The sequence below is a fragment of the Bos indicus x Bos taurus genome, chromosome 7, assembly GCF_003369695.1.
Source record: "Bos indicus x Bos taurus breed Angus x Brahman F1 hybrid chromosome 7, Bos_hybrid_MaternalHap_v2.0, whole genome shotgun sequence".
NCBI lineage: Eukaryota > Metazoa > Chordata > Mammalia > Artiodactyla > Bovidae > Bos > Bos indicus x Bos taurus.
In genome coordinates, this window is record NC_040082.1 from 69,593,966 (window position 1) to 69,616,207 (window position 22,242).

Here is a 22,242-nt window from a genome sequence, read left to right on the forward strand (position 1 = left end):
GGAACAAAGTCATAGATATAAAAAATAAATAGCTGATTGTCAGAGAGGAGGAGGTGGGATACATCTGTAAACAGATGAAGTAGATTAAGAGGTACAAACCTTCAGTTACAAAATAAGTGAGTTACATGTATGAGCTGTGAGTAATATAGTCAATAATGAAATTATATCTTTATATGGTGACAAATGATAATTAGAATTACTGTGGTGGTCATTTTGAAATGTGTAGTAATACTGTATCACTATGTGTGCACCATGAAGTAACATAGATCTTCAAAAACAAGCAAGTAGACTCATAGAAAAAGATGCCAAAAGCAGGAAATGGAGAGAGGGTAAATTGAATGAAGATAGTCAAAAGTTACAATGCTCAGTAATAAGATAAATAAATACCAGAGCTGTAATGTACAGTGTGATAAATATAATTAATTACCACTGCTCTATGTTATATATGAAAGTTGTTGAGAGTAAATCTTAAGTTCTCATCACAATAACAAGATTCTTTTATTTATTTAATTTTGCATCTATATGGCATGATAGATATTTACTGGAAGTATTGTTGTAACCATTTAATGATACATGAGAGTCAAATCATTATGCTGTACACCTTAAATTTGTGCAGAACAGTGTCTCAATTAATCTGAAAATATTTGAGGAAAAAAAGAAGACTCTGTCATTGGCCTGAGAGTAGATTTATAGGTCAATGAAATAGAATTGCAACTGATATAAACCTGTAAATATATGTTCAACTGATTTTCTACAAAGATGGTAAGACAATTTAAATAAGCATGGGAGATATTTTTGGAGTAATAAAAGAAACCAAAAAGAAACAATCTACAAAATGAAAAATCAACCTACAGAATGAGAGAAAATATTTGCAAATTATATATTTGATAAAGGGTTAATATCCAAAATAAATAAAGAAAACATATAGTTTGATAGCCATAAGACCAATCTAATATTTTTAAAGGGCAGAATAACTAAATACCCTTTTTTATTCAAAGATGTTATATTAATGACAACAGGTACCTGAAAAGGTGATCAACATCGCTGAACATCAAATATTTAATAAATGCAAAACATAAACACATTCAATATGAACTTGATAGAATGATTCCCTGAAAAGACAAGCATAACAGTAATTGGCAAAGACATGGAGAAAAAGAAAGCTGAGCACTGAAGAAATGATGCTTTTGAACTGTGGTGTTGGAGAAGACTCTTGAGAGTCCCTTGGACTGCAAGGAGATCCAACCAGTCCATCCTAAAGGAGATCTGTCCTGGGTGTTCATTGGAAAAACTGATGTTGAAGCTGAAGCACCAATACTTTGGCCATCTGATGTGAATAGCTGACTCATTTGAAATGACCCTGATGCTGGGAAAGATTGAGGGCAGGAGGAGAAGGGGACGATAGAGGATGAGATGATTGGATGGCATCACTGACTCAATGGACATGAGTTTGGGTGAACTCTGGGAGTTGGTGGTGGACAGGGAAGCCTGGTGTGCTGTGACTCATGGGGTCGCAAAGAGTTGGACACTGTGCACTGTTGGTGAGGATGCAAATTGGTTAGAGATAGTGGAAAATGTATGAAAGTTCCTTAAAAGTTACAAATAGAACTACCATATGATTCAGCCATTCCACTTTTGGGATATATGTAAAGGAAATGAAACAGAATCTTGTAGAATATCTGCACCCCCAAGTTCATTTTTCATTGTAGTTCAGTTCAGTTCATTCCCTCAGTCGTTGTCCAACTCTTATATGGTGTTACATTAACATATCCCATGTATTCTGTCTTTATATGATGAAGACTTGATTCTTTCATACCACATGCAAACTTTGGAAAAAATGGAATAAAAACAACAAATCTCAAGTCTGTAATAGTAATGCTATTATTTCATTTTATTCTTCAGGTATGCATAAGTTTTCCCACTCTTTTGAAAATTAAGTGACATATAAATGACTCATCACAATTATGAATAGCCCTGTATGTTGTGGAAGATGTATATTAGGCCTTTTCTGAATTTTGTAAAATGCAATTAATACAAAAACATCATATCTCAATACATTTTTACTCTAGCTCATGTAACAAAAAGTACATATGATCAGCCTATAATTTGATAGCCTGAAATATAATTTAAAGGATAATTTTTGAAAATTACTAAGAGACCAATGACAATCCAGAGGAGGTATTGATAGATGTTTTGAGTAATATAAGACTACCTCACATAGTGATAATGGAAAGGTAGACTACAGATAAGAGAAAGAGAGAAGATACTGAATGTCAGCGAATGGAGAATCAGAAATGCAGAGAGTGGGGATATACTAATTGTGATCACCAGACTGAAGATTAAATTTTTAGCTATTGAGATGTCCAGGATAGGGATAATTTTTTTATGTATTTATTTATTTATATTAGCTGTGCTGGGTATTCATTGCTACTGCAGGCTTTCCCTAGTTGCAGTGTGAGGGCTTCTCATTGAGGTGATATCTCTTGCTGCAGAGCACAAGCTCTAGGGCACTTGGTTTTCAGTAGTTGTGGCACATGGGCTCTGTAGCTGTGACTCCTGGGCTCCAGAGCACAGGCTCAGTAGTAGAGGTGCATGGGCTTAGTTGCTCCACAGCATGTAGGATCTTCCTAGACCAGTGATTGAACCAATGTCCCCTGCATTTCAAGAATCTGCATTTCAAGGCAGATTCTTAGCCACTGGACCACTGGGGAAGCCCAGAAGATTATTAAGAAAAATTATGCATGACTTCACTTTGAAGTATTAAGACATAGAGAAAATAATTTTACCTCTACATGTGACAAGGAGAGGGAATGGAGTGGTGTCCCATCCACAGTCAGAGACTATCACTCTCTAGGCAAACTGAATGGAAGTGCTGCACTTTAAGGCAAAGCAGAGTCTAGTTTCATGAATTTTAGTTTGAGGAGTGAGGGAAAACTGATAATAAAAATATGAGGTAGAAGATAAGAAGATGTGTTTGTGTGTGCATGTGTGTATTAAATGATATTTCTTTCAGTTTTGACCATGTTGAGGCTATGATGATAGTAATATAGTGAGCTGAAATAGAGATCTAAATCTGTTCAGTTCAGTCACTCTGTCATGTCTGACACAGAACTAAATGCACTCCTGTGACCAAGGACAAGCAGAACTGAGAATGGATAAGGTTATCAGAAAAGGGAGAAACAGAAATATAGAGTAAGTAGAAGCAAAAGTTGAAGAATGAAATGAAAACAAAAGGGAGTAAGAGCATAAGCAGTCAATCAAATAAAGGAAAGAAGTGTAAGGATGATCTATAGATGATATCATTTAGAAACATGCAAACATACAGATAATATAAGTATATGGATATGGATAAGACCATATATCCAAGTTAATTTAAGACTGCTTCAATTTATATCCCTTATACTAGTGAAATTACTAACAGTTCTCTGCTTCCTTTCAAAAACGTCAAATTTTAGAAGATGAACTTAAAGATCCTGTGAATAAAGGAAGAGATATCCATATATAGAGAAGCATAGTGGTGGTAGGTTAAGTCACTGACTTTTGGGACCCCATGGACTCTAGCCCATCAGGCTCCTCTGTCTATGGGATTTCCCAAGCAAGAATATTGGAGTGGGTTGCCATTTCCTTCTGCAGAGGATCTTCCCAACTCAGGGATCAAACCAAGGTCTCTTGCATTGCAGGTGGGTTCTTTACCAACTGAGCCACCAGAGAAGCCCCATGCTACTGCTGCTAAGTCACTTCAGTCGTGTCCAGCTCTGTGCAACCCCATAGATGGAAGCCAACCAAGCTCCCCCATCCCTGGGATTCTCCAGGCAAGAACACTAGAGTGGGCTGCCATTTCCTTCTCCAGAGAAGCCACATAGAGAAGTATAATTAAGATTATATGCATTTGCACCTGTGTGAAATTTTCTAACTGTATGTAAGTATGCATTTCATATGTAACAATTAAAAATTATTCTATGTATTCATTCTAAAGTAAACATTGAATCATTCCCTTTTAACATTAGACTTGCTGTAAACATGCTTTCTGATATAAGAGCCTTCTGATTGCTCCTTTCACCTCTGTGTTTCTCATGCTATAAATCATGGGGTTTAACATTGGTGTAATAATTCCATATAACATGGAGATGAGTCTATCTCTTGCTGGGGAGTGTTGATTGGAAAAGGGACGTACATAGGTAAATATTGTCGTGCCACCGAATAAACAGACCACCAGAAGGTGGGAAGCACATGTGGAAAAGGCTTTACGCTTCCCTTCTGCTGACTGGATCTTTAGGATGGTAGATATGATGTAGAAATAAGAGATAAAGATGACCAGGAAGGCACTGCTCCCCAGGATACCTGCTTCCACCAAAATAAGCATTTCTGCCACATAGGTGGATGAGCATGAGAGAGCGACCACTGGTGGGATGTCACAGTAGTACTGGTTAACTTGGTTGGACTTGCAGAAAGAAAGGCGGAATGTGGACACTGTATGAAGGAGGGAATTGAGAAACCCTGCTACCCAAGTCCCAGCCGTCAGCTGAACACAACGAACCTTGGTAATGATGAGGGTGTAACGAAGAGGGAAACAGATGGCCACATACCTGTCATAAGCCATGACAGAGAGAAGGAAGACTTCAGTCCCCACAAGCGCCACCAGAAAATAAAGCTGCAAAGCACACCCAATGTAGGAAATGCTGTGCTTCTCAGTCAAGAGGTTCTCCAGCATCTTGGGGACAGTAACTGATGGGCATAAGATGTCTAAGAGGGACAGATTTGCCAAAAAGTAATACATGGGTGTGTGCAGTTTTTTCTCAGTTCCAATGGCCAAGAGAATAATTCCATTTCCCACCAAGGTGACCTGATAGATGATGGTAAAGACCACAAAGAGAGGGTAGCGCACCTCGGGGCTATCAGAAAGCCCTATGAGGATAAATTGAGTCACCGTGGTTTGATTGCAGATGCCCATCTCTTCAATTCACATCAGTCTTTCTGGAAGTAATGTAACAAACAAAGATGAATTACAGCAAAAAACCAAAGAGCCAATGAGAAATTCTTGCAGAACAGATGGTGTGTGGTTGATCATGAATTATGTAAAATAATATTTTATTAGAGATTTTCATTATTATAACTACTGTTAAATACATCTCCTGTGTTCATAATTCTTGAAAGATTTATCCACAGTGGATCCCTGTCAAGAGGAATCCCTCTGAGAAAGTAAGAATACTCTTAAAAATTTGCCTTCAGTAATACCATTGTAGATTCTTCAGGAATGCTTGAGATTTCACAATTCAGTGGCACTAACATTCCGTTTCTCACATCTGCTTGGACATTTACCTTATTTTGCCTTGTATTATCTCAATGTGTATTATTTTATACACTATCTCAATACAAACAGTTTGAAGGTAGAAGCTATATATTATTCCTTGGTGCTTTAATATCTGCTACCAACCTCAAATATATCATATAAAAATGTTTATCTAAATGATTGGTGAAAAAGGAATAAATGTTTTACTTGTATAGAATTTTTATTTAAATGATTCTTAAATAAAAGAATGAGTGAGGTTTTACCTGCTCTGACAAAATGTTTATATTAGTAAGAAATAAATATGGAAACACTTTTGTAACTTCAAAGTCATAGTTGTTTAAATATCAGCGACTATGTATTTTCCAGAAACAGTATAACCTATTATGATTAAGTTAGCCTATAAATATAAATATGACTTGGTTGACAGTGTCTGAATGTCACCCAAAAAAGAAACAAATGTATTCATTATATTTAATTTCTTTTCCTTTTAAAGTTTAAATATTTGACCATGTGTCTGAGTATTTAAAGAATTATGAAATTGAAAAGTTAAATAAGCTTGAACATACCGCTAATACTGAGTCTCCTGCATTGCAGGCAGATTCTTTACCGTCTGAGCCACAGGGAAGCCCATTGGTCATACCAACTCTTATTTAATTTTCTAATTTCATTTCTATGTATCTTAATAGTCCACATAATCATCCAGTTTATGATATTTACAAAAATTGTTTTAATTGAAAATCTACAATATCTCTGTGGATTTTGTCACTTTGCAAACTTTTTAAATATCACATGCATATATTATAGAAAAATGTGAATAGAAAATAAAATGAAAAGCCATTTTCAATGCCCCCCTTCACATTTATTGTGCCAACTGAAAACTGTTAATTGATTTCTGAAATAAAATATATTAATATAAATAGCACTATTATACACAATGATTTATTTATATGCATTAAATGAAATTAATGGATATTATTTTGGATTTCAGCCAACTTTTCCCCATGCAACATTTAAACAAAAATCTTTGAGACACTTTGGGAAATGTTTTTACTCTTTCTGCAAGCAGCGCCTGAGCGACTTCACTTTCACGCAATGGAGAAGGAAATAGCAACCCACTCCAGTGTTCTTGCCTGGAGAATCCCAGGGACGGCAGAGCCTGATGCGCTGCTGTCTATGGGGTCGCACAGAGTCAGACACGTCTGAAGTGACTTAGCAGCAGCAGCAGCACAAGCAGCACCAGAACTATAATGCTTGGGGGAAAAAAAAAAAAACTTTTATCAATAATTCTCAAATCATGACATTTAGGAAATAATATTACTGTGATAATCACAAAGTATAATTTTCAATCTATAGAAGGCATTTAGTGAATGAGTTAAAATGTCAAAACAAAAACATCTAATGTGTCACTTCTCAAATTCTCAAATTTTCAAGTCTATTGTGCTGTTCAATTTCAGTCTACAGTTAATATTTTAAAAATAATATAATCACTTAAATAAGTTTTTGAAGGCACTTTATAAGAAAATATTTTGAGATAGTAAATATTAATTTCTATACTAAGTACTCATTTTTCTTTATACCCACACTTACTAATTTGTTTCATTTTTTGCAAGGATTATGAAAAATAAGTCAAAATCATCCTGACAAACACATAAGGTAGCTCTACATAAGGATACATAATCAACATACGTCTTTTAAAACATAATGAAGTGAAATGAAGTGAAGTCGCTCAGTCGTGTCTGACTCTTTGCGACTCCATGGACTGTAGCCTACCAGGCTCCTCCATCCATGAGATTTTCCAGCAAGAGTACTGGAGTGGGTTGCCATTTCTTTCTCCATTAAAACATAATCGATTTTTGCTGAACTTTGCACTTTATCATTTAAGTATATTAAGTTAAGCTTAGGGTCTTGGCATATAGAATGTAGAATTTGTTCATTTGGGAAGGAAACTTATTCATTTTAACAATACATTCCTTTTAAATCAAACATATTTAAAGTTTAGGTGTTTGATATCTAAATAGAAAAATAAGTGAGTTTTTTAATTTAAATAATATATTGCTGAGGATGAAGTTCTGTAATATTTTTTTATTAATCTAGGAGATTGGGTTAAAAAAGAAATTCTCATGAAGTGTGATCTGTCACCTGGTTTGTAAAGTTAATTGGTGTAAATATATGTATATGAGTATATGAAGAGAATACAGGTTGAAATTACTTTTTTATCATAAGCAGCCAAACATAATGAGAACAGGAACTAAGATGTATGTCATAAGATTAGCCTTCTTTGGAAATTTCCCAGAAAACAAACTTTCTTATTATTTGTATATGGCTTACCCTTTTGCATATGGTGAAACCAGCTGTATCATATATGAAGCTCTTTTCTTTAGCAAGTAATCACTTCAAGGTTCAACTAAAAGGAGAAAAAAAATTAGTTAATTATTCACAAATAATCACTGGAAAATGCTAGCTCTTAAGAAAATTAGAAATTTATAAATTATTTAGCACATCAATTACAAAGAAAATATATTTATTAAAGCTATATTGCTAAATAATAAGTTCTATAGCTCATTTTTAATGCATGAAGTAATAGCCAAAATAATAAAGAAAAAAATATTCTTGTTATATATATCTCCACATGCTTTGTGACATCTTTGTTCCTTATGGTTTTATGGACCCAGTTCTAGAGAATGTGCTTCCAGGTCTATGGGTCAGAAACACTGATTAGATACAGCAGCATTTCACATATAGACAATTTGGATGCACACTTCTGTGGGTATGCACAACTTTTATGACTTCAAGTATTTATAGAGACATTCATTCTATTATATTTGAAATTTTACTCTTAATCTTACTCATATGGTATTCAGTTTTAACTAATTTCTTAAATGTATACATTTTCTCAACATCCAATTATTAACCTTAGCTTTAAAAGTCTAGGATTTAATGTACAATTCAGAGGGCTCATTACAAACCCAAACATTCACTAAAAAGAAAGTAAAATGAACTAGCTGAAAAAAAGCTCAGTAAATATAAGCAAAGTACTCACTCCTACATAGGTGCATACTGCAATTTCCTTTATTAGTTTATATGATGCCCACTTTTTCCATAGGGAGAAAAAACAATAATAAGGACTATAGAGAGTATATACTTCTCTTACTCATAATCTAAATTACCACCAACTTAACAATGGACACCTGGAGGACACAAACAAAACCTTGGAGACCAAGGAGAAAGGAGTAGTGACCCCACAAGATACTGAGCCAAACTCGCTTGTGAGTGTTTGGGAGTCTCTGGCAGAGGCATGGGTTGATAGTGGCATGGGGTTGATAGTGGTGGGGGCACTGACAGTAGTGGTCCTGGGAGGTGTGGCATGCTGGCATAAGTCCTTTTGAATGAGGTTACCATTACTCCTACTATAGTTTGCCCTTAGGCCAAACTATAGGGATAGAACACAGTCCCACCTGTCAAAAAAAAAAAAAAAAAAGATTTATTGGATTAAAGATTTACTGGGCACAATTTACTTGCCCACCAGAGCAAGAACCAGTTTTCCCCAGTTAGTCCCTCTCGTCAGGTAGCTTGCACAAGCCTCTTATCCTCATCCATCAGAGGGCAGACAGAATGAAAACCATAATCACAGAAAACTAACCAAAATGATTACATGGATCACAGCATTGTATAAGTTAATGAAATTATGGCCCATGCCATGTATGGCCACCCATATGGAGATGGAGAGTATTGTCAAAACGTGATCTGCTGGAGAAGGGAATGGCAAACCACATTCTTGCTTTGAGAACTTCATAAACAGCATGAAAAGGTAAAAAGATAGACACTGAAAGATGAACTCCACAGGTCAGGAGGTGTCCAATATACCACTGGAGAAGAACAGAGAAATAGCTCCTGAAGGAATGAACAAGCTGAGCCAAAGCAGAAACGACTCCCAGTTCTGGAGGAGTCTGGTGGTGAAAGTAAGGTATGATGCTATAAAAAACAATATTCCATAGGAACCTGGAATGTTAGGTCCATGAACCAAGGGAAACTGGCAATGGTCAAATAGGACATGGCAAGAGTGAACACTGACATTTTAGGAATCAATAAACTAAAATGGATGGCAATGAGTTAATTTAATTCAGACGGGTGTTATATCTACTACTGTGGGCAAGAATACCTTAGAAGAAATGAAGTAACCCTCATAATCAACAAGAGTCTGTAATGCAGTACTTGGGTTCAATCTCAAAAAAGACAGAACGATCTCTGTTCATTTCCAAGGCAAACCATTAAATATCATAGTAATCCAAGTCTATGCCCCAGCCACTAAAGTCGAAGAAGCTGAAGTTGAATGGTTCTATTAGAACTTACAAGACCTTCTAGAATTAAACCCCCAAAAGACGTCCTTTACATTATAAGGGACTGGAAGGCAAGAGTAGGAAGTCAAGAGATACCTTGAGTAATAGGCAAGTATGGCCTTGGAGTACAAAATGAAGCAGGGCAAACGCTAACAGAGTTTTGCCAAGAGAACACAATGGTCATTGCAAACACCCTCTTCCAAAACCACAAGAGATGACATCACCAGATGGTCAATACCAAAATCAGAGGGATTATACTCTTTGTAGCCAAAGATGGAGAAGCTCTATACAGTCAGCAAAGAAAAGACTGGGAGCTGACTGTGGTTCAGATCATGAACTCATTGTTGAAAAATTAAGACTTAAATTGAAGAAAGTAGAGGAAACCACTAGACTGTTCAGTTCAGCTCAGTTCACTTGCTCAGTCGTGTCCAACTCTTTGCGACCCCATGGACTGCAGTATACCAGGCCTCCTGGTCCATCACCAACTCCTGGAGTTTACCCAAACTCATGTCCATTGATGGAGAAGGCGATGGCACCCCACTCCAGTAATCTTGGCTGGAAAATCCCAAGGACAGAGGAGCCTGGTAGGCTGCAATCCATGGGGTCGCAAAGAGTCAGACACGATTGAGCGACTTCACTTTCACTTTTCATTTTCGTGCATTGGACAAGGAAATGGCAACACACTCCAGTGTTCTTACCTGGAGAATCCCAGGAATGGGGGAGCCTGGTGGGCTGCCATCTATGGGGTTGAACAGAGTAGGACACGATTGAAGCGACTTAGCAGCAGCATGTCCATTGAGTCGGTGATGCCATCCAACCATCTCATCCTCTATCATCCCCTTCTCCTCCTGCCCTCAATCTTTCTCAGAATCAGGGTCTTTTCAAATCAGTCAGCTCTTTGCATCAGGTGGCCAAAGTATTGGAGTTTCAGCTTCATCATCAGTCCTACCAATGAATATTTAGGACCGATTTCCTTTAGGATGGACTGGTTGGATTTCCATGCAGTCCAAGGGAATCTCAAGAGTCTTTCCAACATCACAGTTCAAAACCATCAATTCTTCGCACTCAGCTTTCTTCACAGTCCAACCCTCACATACATACATGACCACTGGAAAAACCATAGCCTTGACTAGACGGACCTTTGTTGGCAAAGTAATGTCTCTGATTTTGAATATCCTATCTAGGTTGGTCATAAATTTCCTTCCAAGGAGTAAGTGTCTTTTAATTTCATGGCTGAAATCAGCATCTGCAGTGATTTTGGAGGCCCAAAAAAATAAAGTCTGACATTGTTTCCACTGTTTCTACATCTATTTTCCATGAAGTGATGGGACCGGATGTCATAGTCTTTGTTTTCTGAATGTTGAGCTTTAAGCCAACTTTCTCACTCTCCTCTTTCACTTTCATCAAGAGGCTTTTTAGTTCTTCTTCACTTTCTGCCATAAAGGTGATGTTGTCAGCATATCTGAGGTTATTGATATTTCTCTCGGCAATCTTGATTCCAGCTTGTGCTTCTTCCAGCCCCGCATTCCTCATGACATACTCTGCATATAAGTTAAATAAGCAGGGAGACATATACACCCTTGATGTACTCCTTTTCCCATTTGGAACCAGTCTGTTGTTCCATGTCCAGTACTAACTGTTGCTTCCTGACCTGCATACAGCTTTCTCAAGAGGCAAGTCAGGTGGTCTGGTATTCCCATCTCTTGAAGAATTTTCCACAGTTTATTGTGATCCACACAGTCAAAGGCTTTGGCATAGTCAATAAAGCAGAAATAGATGTTTTTCTGGAACTCTCTTGCTTTTTCCATGATCCAGCGGAAGTTGGTGATTTGATCTCTTGTTCTGCCTTTTCTAACACCAGCTTGAACATCTAGAAGTTCACAGTTCATGTATTGCTGAAACCTGGCTTGGAGAAATTTTGAGCATTACTTTACTAGTGTGTGAGATGAGTGCAATTGTGCTGTAGTTTGAGCATTCTTTGGCATTGCCTTTCTTTGGGATTCAAATGAAAACTGACCTTTTCCAGTCCTGTGGCCACTGCTGAGATTTCCAAAATGCTGGCGTATTGAGTGCAGCACTTTCACAGCATCATCTTTCAGGATTTGAAATAGCTTAACTGGAATTCAATTACCTCCACTAGCTTTGTTCATAGTGATGCTTTCTAAGGCCCACTTGACTTCACATTCCAGGATGTCTGGCTCTAGGTGAGTGATCACACCATTGTGATTATCTGGGTCCTGAAGATCTTTTCTGTACAGTTCTTCTGTGTATTCTTGCCATCTCTTCTTAATATCTTCTGCTTCTGTTAGGTTCCTACCATTTCTGTCCTTTAATGTGCCCATCTTCACATGAAATTTCCCCTTGGTATCTCTAGTTTTCTTGAAGAGATCTCTAGTCTTTCCCATTCTATTGTTTTCCTCTATTTCTTTGCATTGATCACTGAGGAAAGCTTTCTTTTTTTTTTAATTTTATTTTATTTAACTTTACAATATTTTATTGGTTTTGCCATATAATTCTTATCTCTCCTTGCTATTCTTTGGAACTCTGTATCAAAGGTATATATTTTCCTTTTCTCCTTTGCTTTTTGCTTTTCTTCTTTTCACAGCTATTTGTAAGACCTCCTCGGACAGCCATTTTGCTTTTTTGCATTTCTTTTTCTTGGGGATGGTCTTGATCCCTGCCTCCTGTACAATGTCATGAATTTCCATCCATAGTTCATCACTCTATCGGGTACAGTCCCTCAAATCTATTTCTCAGTTTCACTGTATAATCGTTAGGGATTTGATTTAGGTCATAGCTGAATGGTCTAGTGGTTTTCCCTACTTTCTTCAATTTAAGTCTGAATTTGCCAATAAGGAGTTCATGATCTGAGCCACAGTCAACTCCCAGTCTTGTTTTTGCTGACTGTATAGAGTTTCTCCTTTGGCTGAAAAGAATATAATCAATCTGATTTCAATATTGACCATCTGGTGATGTCCATGTGTAGAGTCTTCTCTTGTGTTGTTGGAAGAGGATGTCTGCTATGACCAGTGCAGTCTCTGGTGGCCTGCTGCAGGGTTGGGGGCACTGAATGTAGCAGTACATGCATGGGATCTTTTGAGGGAGGTCACCATTATCTTCATTACCTCCACCTTGGTTGGGTGGGAAGGAACCACAGGGAGGGAACACAGCTCCACCCAACAGAAAATTGGATTAAAGATTTACTGAGCATGGCCCTGGCCATCAGATCAAGACCCAGTTTCCCCCCTCAGTCAGTCTATCCCATCAGGAAGCTTCCATAACCCTCTTTATCCTTCTCCATCAGACGGGCAGATAGTCTGAAAACCACAATCACAGGAAACTAACCTATCTAAATCACATGAACCACAGCCTTGTCTAACTCAATGAAACTACGAGCCATGTCATGTAGGGCCACCCAAGATGGACAGGTCATGGTGGAGAGTTCTGACAAAATGTGGTCCACTGGAGAAGGGAATGGCAAACCACTTCAGTATTTCTGCCTTGAGAACCCCATGAACAGTATGAAAAAACAAAAAGATAGGACACTGAAAGATGAACTCCCCAGGTAGGTAGGTGCCCAATATGCTACTGGAAATCAGTGGAGAAACAACTCCAGAAAGGATGAAGACCACTCAGGTATGACCTAAATCAAATCCTTTATGATTATACAGTGGAAGTAAAAAATATATTCAAGAGATTAGGTCTGGTAGAATTCCTGAAGAACTATGGAGGAAGTTCATAATATTGTACAGGATGCGGTGATCAAAACCATCCCCAAGAAAAGAAATGCAATAAGGCAAAATGGTTGAGAAAAGAAGAGAAGTGAAAGGCAAAGGAGAAAAGGAAAGATTTAACCATCTGAATGCAGAATTCCAGAGAATAGCAAGGAGAGATAAGAAAGCCTTCTTAAGTGAACAATGTGAAGAAATAGAGGAAAACAATAGAATGGCAAAGACTAGAGGTCTCTACAAGAAAATTCACGGTTCCAAAGGAACATTTCATGCAAAGATGGGAACAATATAGGACAGAAATGTTATGGACCTAACAGAAGCAGAAGATATTAAGAGAGGTAGCAAGAATACACAGAAGAACTGTACCAAAAAGTTCTTAATGACCTGGAAAACCACAATCTAGAGACAAACGGTGGTGTGTGAAGTTAAGTGGACCTTAGGAAGCATTACCATAAACAAAGCTAGTGGAGGTGATGGAATTACAGCTGAGCTAAAAGATGGAATTTTAGCATCCTAAAAGAATTTGCTGTTAAAGTACCACACTCAATATGCCATCAAATTTGGAAAACACAGTGGTGGCCACAGGACAGAGGAAAAGGTCAGTTTTACATTCCAATCCCAACGAAGGGCAATGCCAAAGAATGTTCAAACAATTGCAGTTACACTTATTTCACATGCTAGCAAGATAATACTCAAAATACTTCAAATTAGGCTTCAATATTATGAGAACTTACAGATGTACAAGCTGGATTTAGAAAAGACAGAGGAACAAGAAATCAAATTGCCTGTATCCATTGGATCATTGAAAATGTAAGAGAATTCCAGAAAAACATCTACTTCTATTTCATTGACCTCGCTAAGGCCTTTGACTGTGTGGATCACAATAAAGTGTGGAAAATTCTTAGATGGGAATATTAGACCACTTTACCTGCCTTCTGAGAAACGTGTATGCAGGTCAAAAAACAACCATTAGAATGAGTCATGGAACAACAAACTGGTTCAAAATTGGGAAAAGAGTATGTCAAGGCTGTATATTGTCAACCTACTTATTTAACTTATATGCAGAGTATATCATGCTAAATGCTTGGCTGGATGAGGCACAAGCTGAAATCAAGCTTGTCAGGAGAAATATCAATAATCTCATATATGCAGATGACACCACTCTAATGTAGAAAGTGCACAGGAACTAAAGAGCTTCTTGATGAAGGTGAAAGACGAGAATGAAAAAGCTGGTCTGAAACTCAACATTCAAAAAATGAAGACCATGGCATCCAGTCCCATGACTTCATGGCAAATAGATGGGGAAACAATTGAAACCGTGACAGACTTTATTTTCTTGGGCCCCAAAATCACTGTGAATGGGAACTGCAGCCATAAAACTATAAGATCCTTGCTTTTTGGAATGAAAGCTATGACAAATCTAGACAACATATTAAAAAGCATAGACATCATTTTGCTAACAAAGATCCATATAGAAAAAGTCATGGTTTTTCCAAGAGTCATGTATGGATGTGAGAATTGGACTATAAAGAAGGCTGAGCACTTCCGAATTGATGCCTTCAAACTGTGGTGCTGGAGAAGACTCTTGAGAGTCTCTTGGACTGCAAGGAAATCAGACCAGTCAATCTTAAAGGAAATCAACCTTGAATATTCATTGGAAGGACTGACACTGAAGCTGAAGCTCCAATACTTTGGCCACATGATGTGAAAGATCAATTGATTGGAAATGATCCTGATGCCTGAAAAGATTGAGAGCAGGAGGAAAAGAGGGCAACAGAGGATGAGATGTTTGAATGGCATGATTGACTCAATGGACATGGGTTTGAGCAAACTCCAGGAGATGATAAAGGACAGGGAAGCCTAGCAAGCTGCAGTCCTATTGTTGTTGCTGCTGCTGCTGCTGCTGTTAAGTCGCTTCAGTCGTGTCCGACTCTGTGCGACCCCATAGACGGCAGCCCACCAGGCTTCCCCATCCCTGGGATTCTCTAGGCAGGAACACTGGAGTGGGTTGCCATTTCCTTCTCCAATGCATGAAAGTGAAAAGTGAAACTGAAGTCGCTCAGTTGTGTCCAACTCTTCGCGACGCCATGGACTGCAGCCCACCAGGCTCCTCCATCCATGGGATTTTCCAGGCAAGAGTGCTGGACTGGGGTGCCATTGCCTTCTCCAGTCCTACTGTTAGGAATGTAAATTGGTACAGCCACTATGGAGAACAGTATGGAGATTCCTTGTGTGGGTGTGTTCTCAATAGCTCAGTCATGTCCAAATTTTTCCTTAAACTCTAAAGTTAGAGCTACCATATGATTCTTTTTACTTTCTCTTCCATTATAGGTTATTAAAATATTGAGTATAGTTCCCTGTGCTGTATAGTAAAATCTTGTTGGTTATCTATTTTGTATATGTGCTGTGCTTAGACCCCCAGTTGTGTCTGAATCTTTGCGACCCCGTGGACTGTAGCCCGCCACACTCCTCTGCCCATGAGAACTCTCCAGGTAAGAATCCTGGAGTGGGTTGCCATGCCCTCCTCCAGGGGATCTTCCTAAACCAGGGATCGAACCCACGTCTCCCATATTGCAGGCAGATTCTTTATCACCTGAGCCACTAGGGAAGCCCTATTTATGCTTTAATTCCAAACACCTAATTTATCCTTCCCCCTCTTCTTTGGTAACCATAAGTTTGTTTCCTATGTCTGTGAGTCTATGTCTGTTTTTAAAATAATTCATTTGTATAATTTTTATATATCATATTATATTTCTCTTTGTCTGGTTTACTTCACTTAGTATGATAATCTCTAGGTCCATCTGTGTTGCTGCAAATGATATTATTTCATTCTTCTTATGGCTGAGGAATAAATAGTCCATTGTATATACATAAACAACATCTTCTTTACCAATTAATCTATTGATGAGCATGTAGGATGCTTCTGTGTTGTGGCTATTGTAAATAGCGCTGCTGTGAATATCGAGGTGCGTTGGTCTTTTAGAACTATGTTTTACTATGGATATATGCCCAGAATTGCTGAATCATATGGTCGACTGATTTTTTTTTTTTTTTTTTTTTAGGGAACGTCCATACTGTTCCCCATAGTGACTGAACCAATTTATATTCTTACCAAGAGTGTAGGAGGGTTCTTTTTTCTCCACACTCTATGCAACATTTATCATTTGTATACTTTTGATGTTAGCCATTCTTATCACTATGAGGTGATACTTCATGTAGTTTTGATCTGAGTTTCTCTCAGTAATTAGGGGTTGAGCATTTATTTCATGTGCATCTGGCCATCTGTATGTCTTTTTGAAGAAATGCCTTTTTAGACTTTCTGACCATTTTTTGCTTGGTGTGTTTTCATATATATGTATGAAATAACTGCATGAGATATTTGTATCTTCTGGAGATTAATTTATTGAGAGTCTCATCATTTGTGAACTTTTTCTCTCCTTCTACAGGACATTTTGTTGTTGTTGTTGTTTGCTTATGGCTTCCTTTGCTGTGAAAAAGCTTTCAAGTTCAGTTACATCTTATTTGTTTGCCGTTATTCTTATTTCTATTACTCCAGGAGATGAAGCCATAAAAATATTGCCACAAATCAGATCTCAGTTCAAGATGGTGGAGTAGAAGTGCATGTACTCATCTCTTCTGCAAGAGCTCCAAAATTTCAACTAGCTGTTGAACAACCATTGACAGGAGAATGCTGCAACTCACTAAAAAAAAAAAAAAAAAAAGATAATCCACGTTCAAAGACAAAGAATAAACTGCAATGGGAATGTAGGAGGGGCACAAACATGATGAAATCAAATCCTGTATACACTGGGTGAGCAATGAACAAACTGGAGAACAATAATACCAAAGAAGTTTTCCCACTGTTGTGAAGATTCTGAGCCCCACATCAGCGTTCCCAGGCTGGGGATCTGGAAAAAAGACTAGGAATTCCCAGAGAATATGACTTTGGAGGTCAGTGGAATTTGATTATAGGATTTTCACAGGACTGGGGGAAAGAAACTCCACTCTAGGAGAGCACAAACAAAATCTTGCATGCATCAGGACCCAAAAGAAAAGAGCAGTAACCCCAAGGAGACTAAACCAGACATACACGCTAGTGTTGGAGGGTCTCCTGTGGAGGTATGGGTCAAGAATGGCCTGCCACAGGCATGGGGGCACTGGTAGCAGCAGTCCTGGAAGCAGCCCCCTGGTATAAATCCTCTTGGTGGTCACCACTAACCCTACCATAGATCCCATAGACCCCGGAGCTGGGTAGCATCAGGTTAAACAAGCTCAACCCCACCTATCACCAGACAATTGGATTAAAGTTTTATTGAGTGTGGCCCTTACCACTGGGGCCTAAGGAAGACCTAGTTTTTCCTGCCACAGATCCCTTCCATCAGGAAGCTTGCACAAGCCCCTTAGCTTCATCCACCCGAGGGCAGACAGAAGAAGTAAAAAGAACCACAATCCCACAGCTGCTAGAATGAAAACCACTACACAGAATGTTAGTCAAAACGAAAATGTAGAAGATCATGTTCCAGATGAAGAGACAGGATAAACCCCCCAAAAAACAACTAAACGAAGTGGAGATAGGCAATTTTCCAGAAAAAGAATTCAGAATAATGATAGAGAAGATGATCCAAGATCTCAGAAAAGAAATAGAGAAGATGCAGGAAATGCTTACCGAAGCTCTGGAAGAACAAAGTAACAAATAAATAGAGATGAACAATACACCAGAAAAAATCAATAGCAGAATAATTGATGCAGAAGAATGGACAAGTGACCTGAAAGACAGAATGGTGAAAATTACTGCCAATAAATAGAATAGAGGGAAAAAAGAATGAAAAAAAATCTGGCTTGGATGAAGCACAAGCTGGATTCAAGATTGCTGGGAGAAATATCAACAACCTCAGTTATGCAGATGACACCCCTTATGGCAGAAAGTGAAGAGGAACCAAACAACCTCTTGATGTAGGTGAAAGAGGAGAGTGAAAAAAAACTGGCTTAAAACTCAACATTCAAAAAATGAAGATCATGGCACCTAGTCCCATCACTTCATGGCAAATAGATGGGGAAACAGTGGGAAACAGTGACAGACTTTATTTTCTTGGGCTCCAAAATCACTGCAGGTGGTGACTGCAGCCATGTACTCAAAAGATGCTTGCTCCAAGACCATAGCTTGTAGGAAAAGCTATGATCAACCTAGAAAGAAAAGAAAGAAAGAAAAATCACTCAATCATGTCCGACTCTTTGCAACCCCATGGACTGTAGCCTACCAGGCTCCTCCATCCATGGGATTTTCCAGGAAAGAGTATTGGAGTGGGTTGCCATTTCCTTCTCCAACAGCATATTAAAAAGCAGAGATGTTACTTTGCCAACAAAGGTCTGTCTAGTCAAAGCTATGGTTTTTCCAGTAGTCATGTATGAATGTGAGAGTTGGGCCATAAAGAAGGCTGAGTGCTGAAGAACTGATGCTTTCAAACTGTGCTGTTGGAGAAGACTCTTGAGGCTGAGTCCCTTGGACTGCAAGGAGATCAAACCAGTCAATACTAAAGGAAATCAGTCCTGAATATTCATTGAAAGGACCGATGCTGAGGTTGAGGCTCCAGTACTTTGGCTGCTTGATGTGAAGAGCCAACTCACTGGAAAAGACCCTGATGTTGGGAAAGACTGAAGGAAGGAGGTGAAAGGGATGATAAGAGGACGAGATGGTTGGATGTCATTACTGATTCAATGGACATGAGTTTTAGCAAGCTCCAGGAGATGGTGAAGGTCAGGGAAACCTGGCGTGCTGCAGTCCATGGGGTTGCAAAGAGTAGGACACGACTGAGTGACTAAACAACAACAAAAACGTATATCATGTCATCTGTAAATAGTGACAGTTTTACTTCTTCTTTACCAATTTGTCCTGTTTTTTTTTTTTTTTTCTCTAATTACCATGGCTAGGACTTCCAAAACTATGTTGAATAAAAGTAAGAGTGGACCTCCTTGCTTTATTCCTGATCTGAGATTATATGCTTTCAGCCTTTCACCATTGAGTATTAAGTTAGCTGTGAGGTGCTGTCATGTTCCTGCATGCATGTTAAGCCACTTCAGTCATGTCTGACTCTGTGCAACCCTATGGACTGTAGCCTGTCAGGCTCCTCTGTCTATGGGATTCTCAAGGCAAGAATTCTGGAGTGAATTGCTATGCCTTCTTTCAGGGGATCTTCCAGATCCAGGGATTGAACCCACTTCTCCTATGTCTCCTGCACTGGCAGGCAGTTTCTTTCCTGCTAGTACCACCTGGGAAGCCTGTACCCACTTTATTATGTTGAAGTATGTTCCCTCTGTGCTTCTCAAGTGGTGCAGTGGTAAAGGTGGTAAAGTTCTTGCCAATGCAAGAACTGCAGAAGACAATCACTGGCTCAGGAAGATCCTTTGGAGTAGGAAATGGAAACCCACTCCAATATTTTTGTCTGGAAAATTCTATGGAAAACGAAGCCTGGCAGACTGAAGTCCATAGGGTGCACAGAGTCAGGCACGACTGAGCAGTTGATTGTGAGCATGTTCCCTCTACACTCACTTTTGGAGGGTTTTTATCATAAATGAATGTTGAATTTTACAAAAGCTTATTTTGCATCAGTTGAGATGTTTTTTTTTATTCTTTAGTGTGTTAACATGGTGTGTCACACTTAATGATTTGTGCATTTGATCATGGTGATCTTTTTATGAATTTAGTTTGCTAGTACTTTTTGAGTAGTTTTACATCTATATTCATTATGAGATTGGCCTGATTTTTTGTGTGTGTGTCTTTATCTGATTTTGGCATCAGGGTGATGGTGGCCTCACAGTATGAAGTTGGGAATGTTGCTTCTGCAATTTTTCAGGAGAGTTTCAGAATTATGGGTGTTAACTCTTTTCTAAACTTTTATTAGAATTCACCTGTGAAAACATCGGTCCTAGACTTGTTTGTTGAAAATTTTAAAATCACAGTTTCAGTACTTGTAATTTGTCAGTTCATATTTTCTCTTTCTTCCTGGTTCAGTCTTAAAAGTTTCTACCTTTCTAAGAATTTCTTGGTTTTTTTTTTTTTTTTTTTTTTTTTTAGGTTATCCATTTTATTGGCATGTGGCTGTTTGCAGTAGTCTCTTATGGTCTTTTGTATTTCTGCTGTGTCAGTTGTAACTTTTCCTTCTTCATTTTTAATTTTATTTGAGTCCTTTCCCATTTTTTCTTGATCAATTTGGCTGTAGGTTTGTCAATTTTGTTTATCTTTTCAAAGAACCAGATTTTAGTTTTAGTGATCTTTTCCATCTCTATTTCATTTATTCCTGCTCTGATCTTAATGATCTCTTTACTTCTACTACCTTTGGATTTTGTTTGTTCTTTCTTTGTTTGCTTTAGGTGTAACATTTGATTGCTTATTTGGTATTTTTCTTGTATTGCTATAAACTTCCCTCTTAAAACACATTTGATGTATCCCATAAGTTTTGGTTCATCATGTTTTCGTTTTGTCTCTAGATATTTTTTGACTTCCTCTTTGACTATATCGGTAATCCATTGGTTGTTTAATAGTATATTGCTTAGCTTTTGTGGTTTTGTGGAGTTATTTGGTTTCTTTTTTCTTTTTGCATTTTTTTCTTATAGTTGATTTATAATCTCAATGGTTTTTGGTCAGAAAAGATGCTTGATACAATTTCAATTTTCTTAAATTTACTTTTAGAGAGTAGAGGGAATAAAAAAAGATATATCCATCCCTTACTTTTATTCAAGGACTGTGATATATGTTCAAGAGAAAAGATATGCCTTCATCAAAGTATTGCCAGCCATAAATTTAAACAGTCCAATACTTCCAAGCAGGGGAGAGCATGTCATCCAGTAACTTCATCCAGTTTCAATATTTTTAAAATTCATTTATTCTTTATGGAAGGATAATTGCTTTACAGAATTTTGTTGTTTTCTGTCAAACCTCAACATGAATCAGCCATAGATATAGATATATCTCCTCCCTTTTGAAACTCCCTCCCATCTCCCTCCCCATCCCACCCCTCTAGGTTGATACAGAGGCCCTGTTTGAGTTTACTGAGCCATACAGCAAATTCCCATTGGCCATCTATTTCACATATGGTAATGTAAGTTTCCACATTTCTGTTTCCATACATCTCACCCTCCCCTCCCCTCTCCCCATGTCCATAAGTCTATTCTCTATGTCTGTTTCTCCATTGTTGCCCTATAAATAAATTCTTCAATACCATTTTTCTAGATTCTATATATATGTGTTAGAATATGGTATTTATCTTTCTCTTTCTGACTCACTTCACTCTGTATAATAGGTTCTACGTTCATCCACCTCATTAGAACTGACTCAAATGCATTCCTTTTTATGGCTGAGTAATATTCCATTGTGTATATGTACCACAACTTCTGTATCCATTCATCTGTTGATGGACATTTAGGTTGCTTCCATGTTCTAGCTACCGTAAATAGTGCTGCAGTGAATGATGGGATACATGCGTCACTTTCAACTTTGGTTTCCTTTGGATATATGCCTAGGAGTAGGATTGCTGGGTCATATGGTGCTTTTATTCCTAGTTTTTTAAGGAATCTCCATACCATCTTCCATAGTGGCTGTATCAATTTACATTCCCACTGACAGTGCAAGAGTGTTCCCTTTTCTCCACACCCTCTCCAGCATTTATTGTTTGTAGACTTTTTGATGAGGCCCATTCTGACTGGTATGAGGTGATATCTCATTGTAGTTTTGCATTTCTCTAATAATGAGCGATGTTGTGCATCTTTTCAAGTGTTTGTTACCCATCTGTATGTCTTCTTTGGAGAAATGTCTGTTTAGGTCTTTCCCCCACATTTTGATTGGGTTGTTTTTCTGGTATTGAGTTATATAAGCTGCCTTTATATTTTG

At 38.0% G+C, this 22,242-nt stretch overlaps 1 protein-coding gene across 1 annotated transcript; it reads right to left on the bottom strand.

Annotated features, from left to right (window-relative positions):
• Positions 1-3,925: 3,925 nt before the first annotated feature.
• Positions 3,926-5,010, bottom strand: LOC113896606 (olfactory receptor 5V1-like). Its single transcript, XM_027548836.1, has one exon. The coding sequence runs from the start codon at positions 4,949-4,951 to the stop codon at positions 4,004-4,006; it is 948 nt and encodes a 315-aa protein (XP_027404637.1). The 5' UTR covers positions 4,952-5,010; the 3' UTR covers positions 3,926-4,003.
• Between the last annotated feature and the right edge of the window lie 17,232 nt (positions 5,011-22,242).

Excerpts from the sequence above, each read along its gene's own strand:
- LOC113896606 (XM_027548836.1), bottom strand. The coding sequence starts at position 4,951 with ATGGGCATCTGCAATCAAACCACGGTGACTCAATTTATCCTCATAGGG.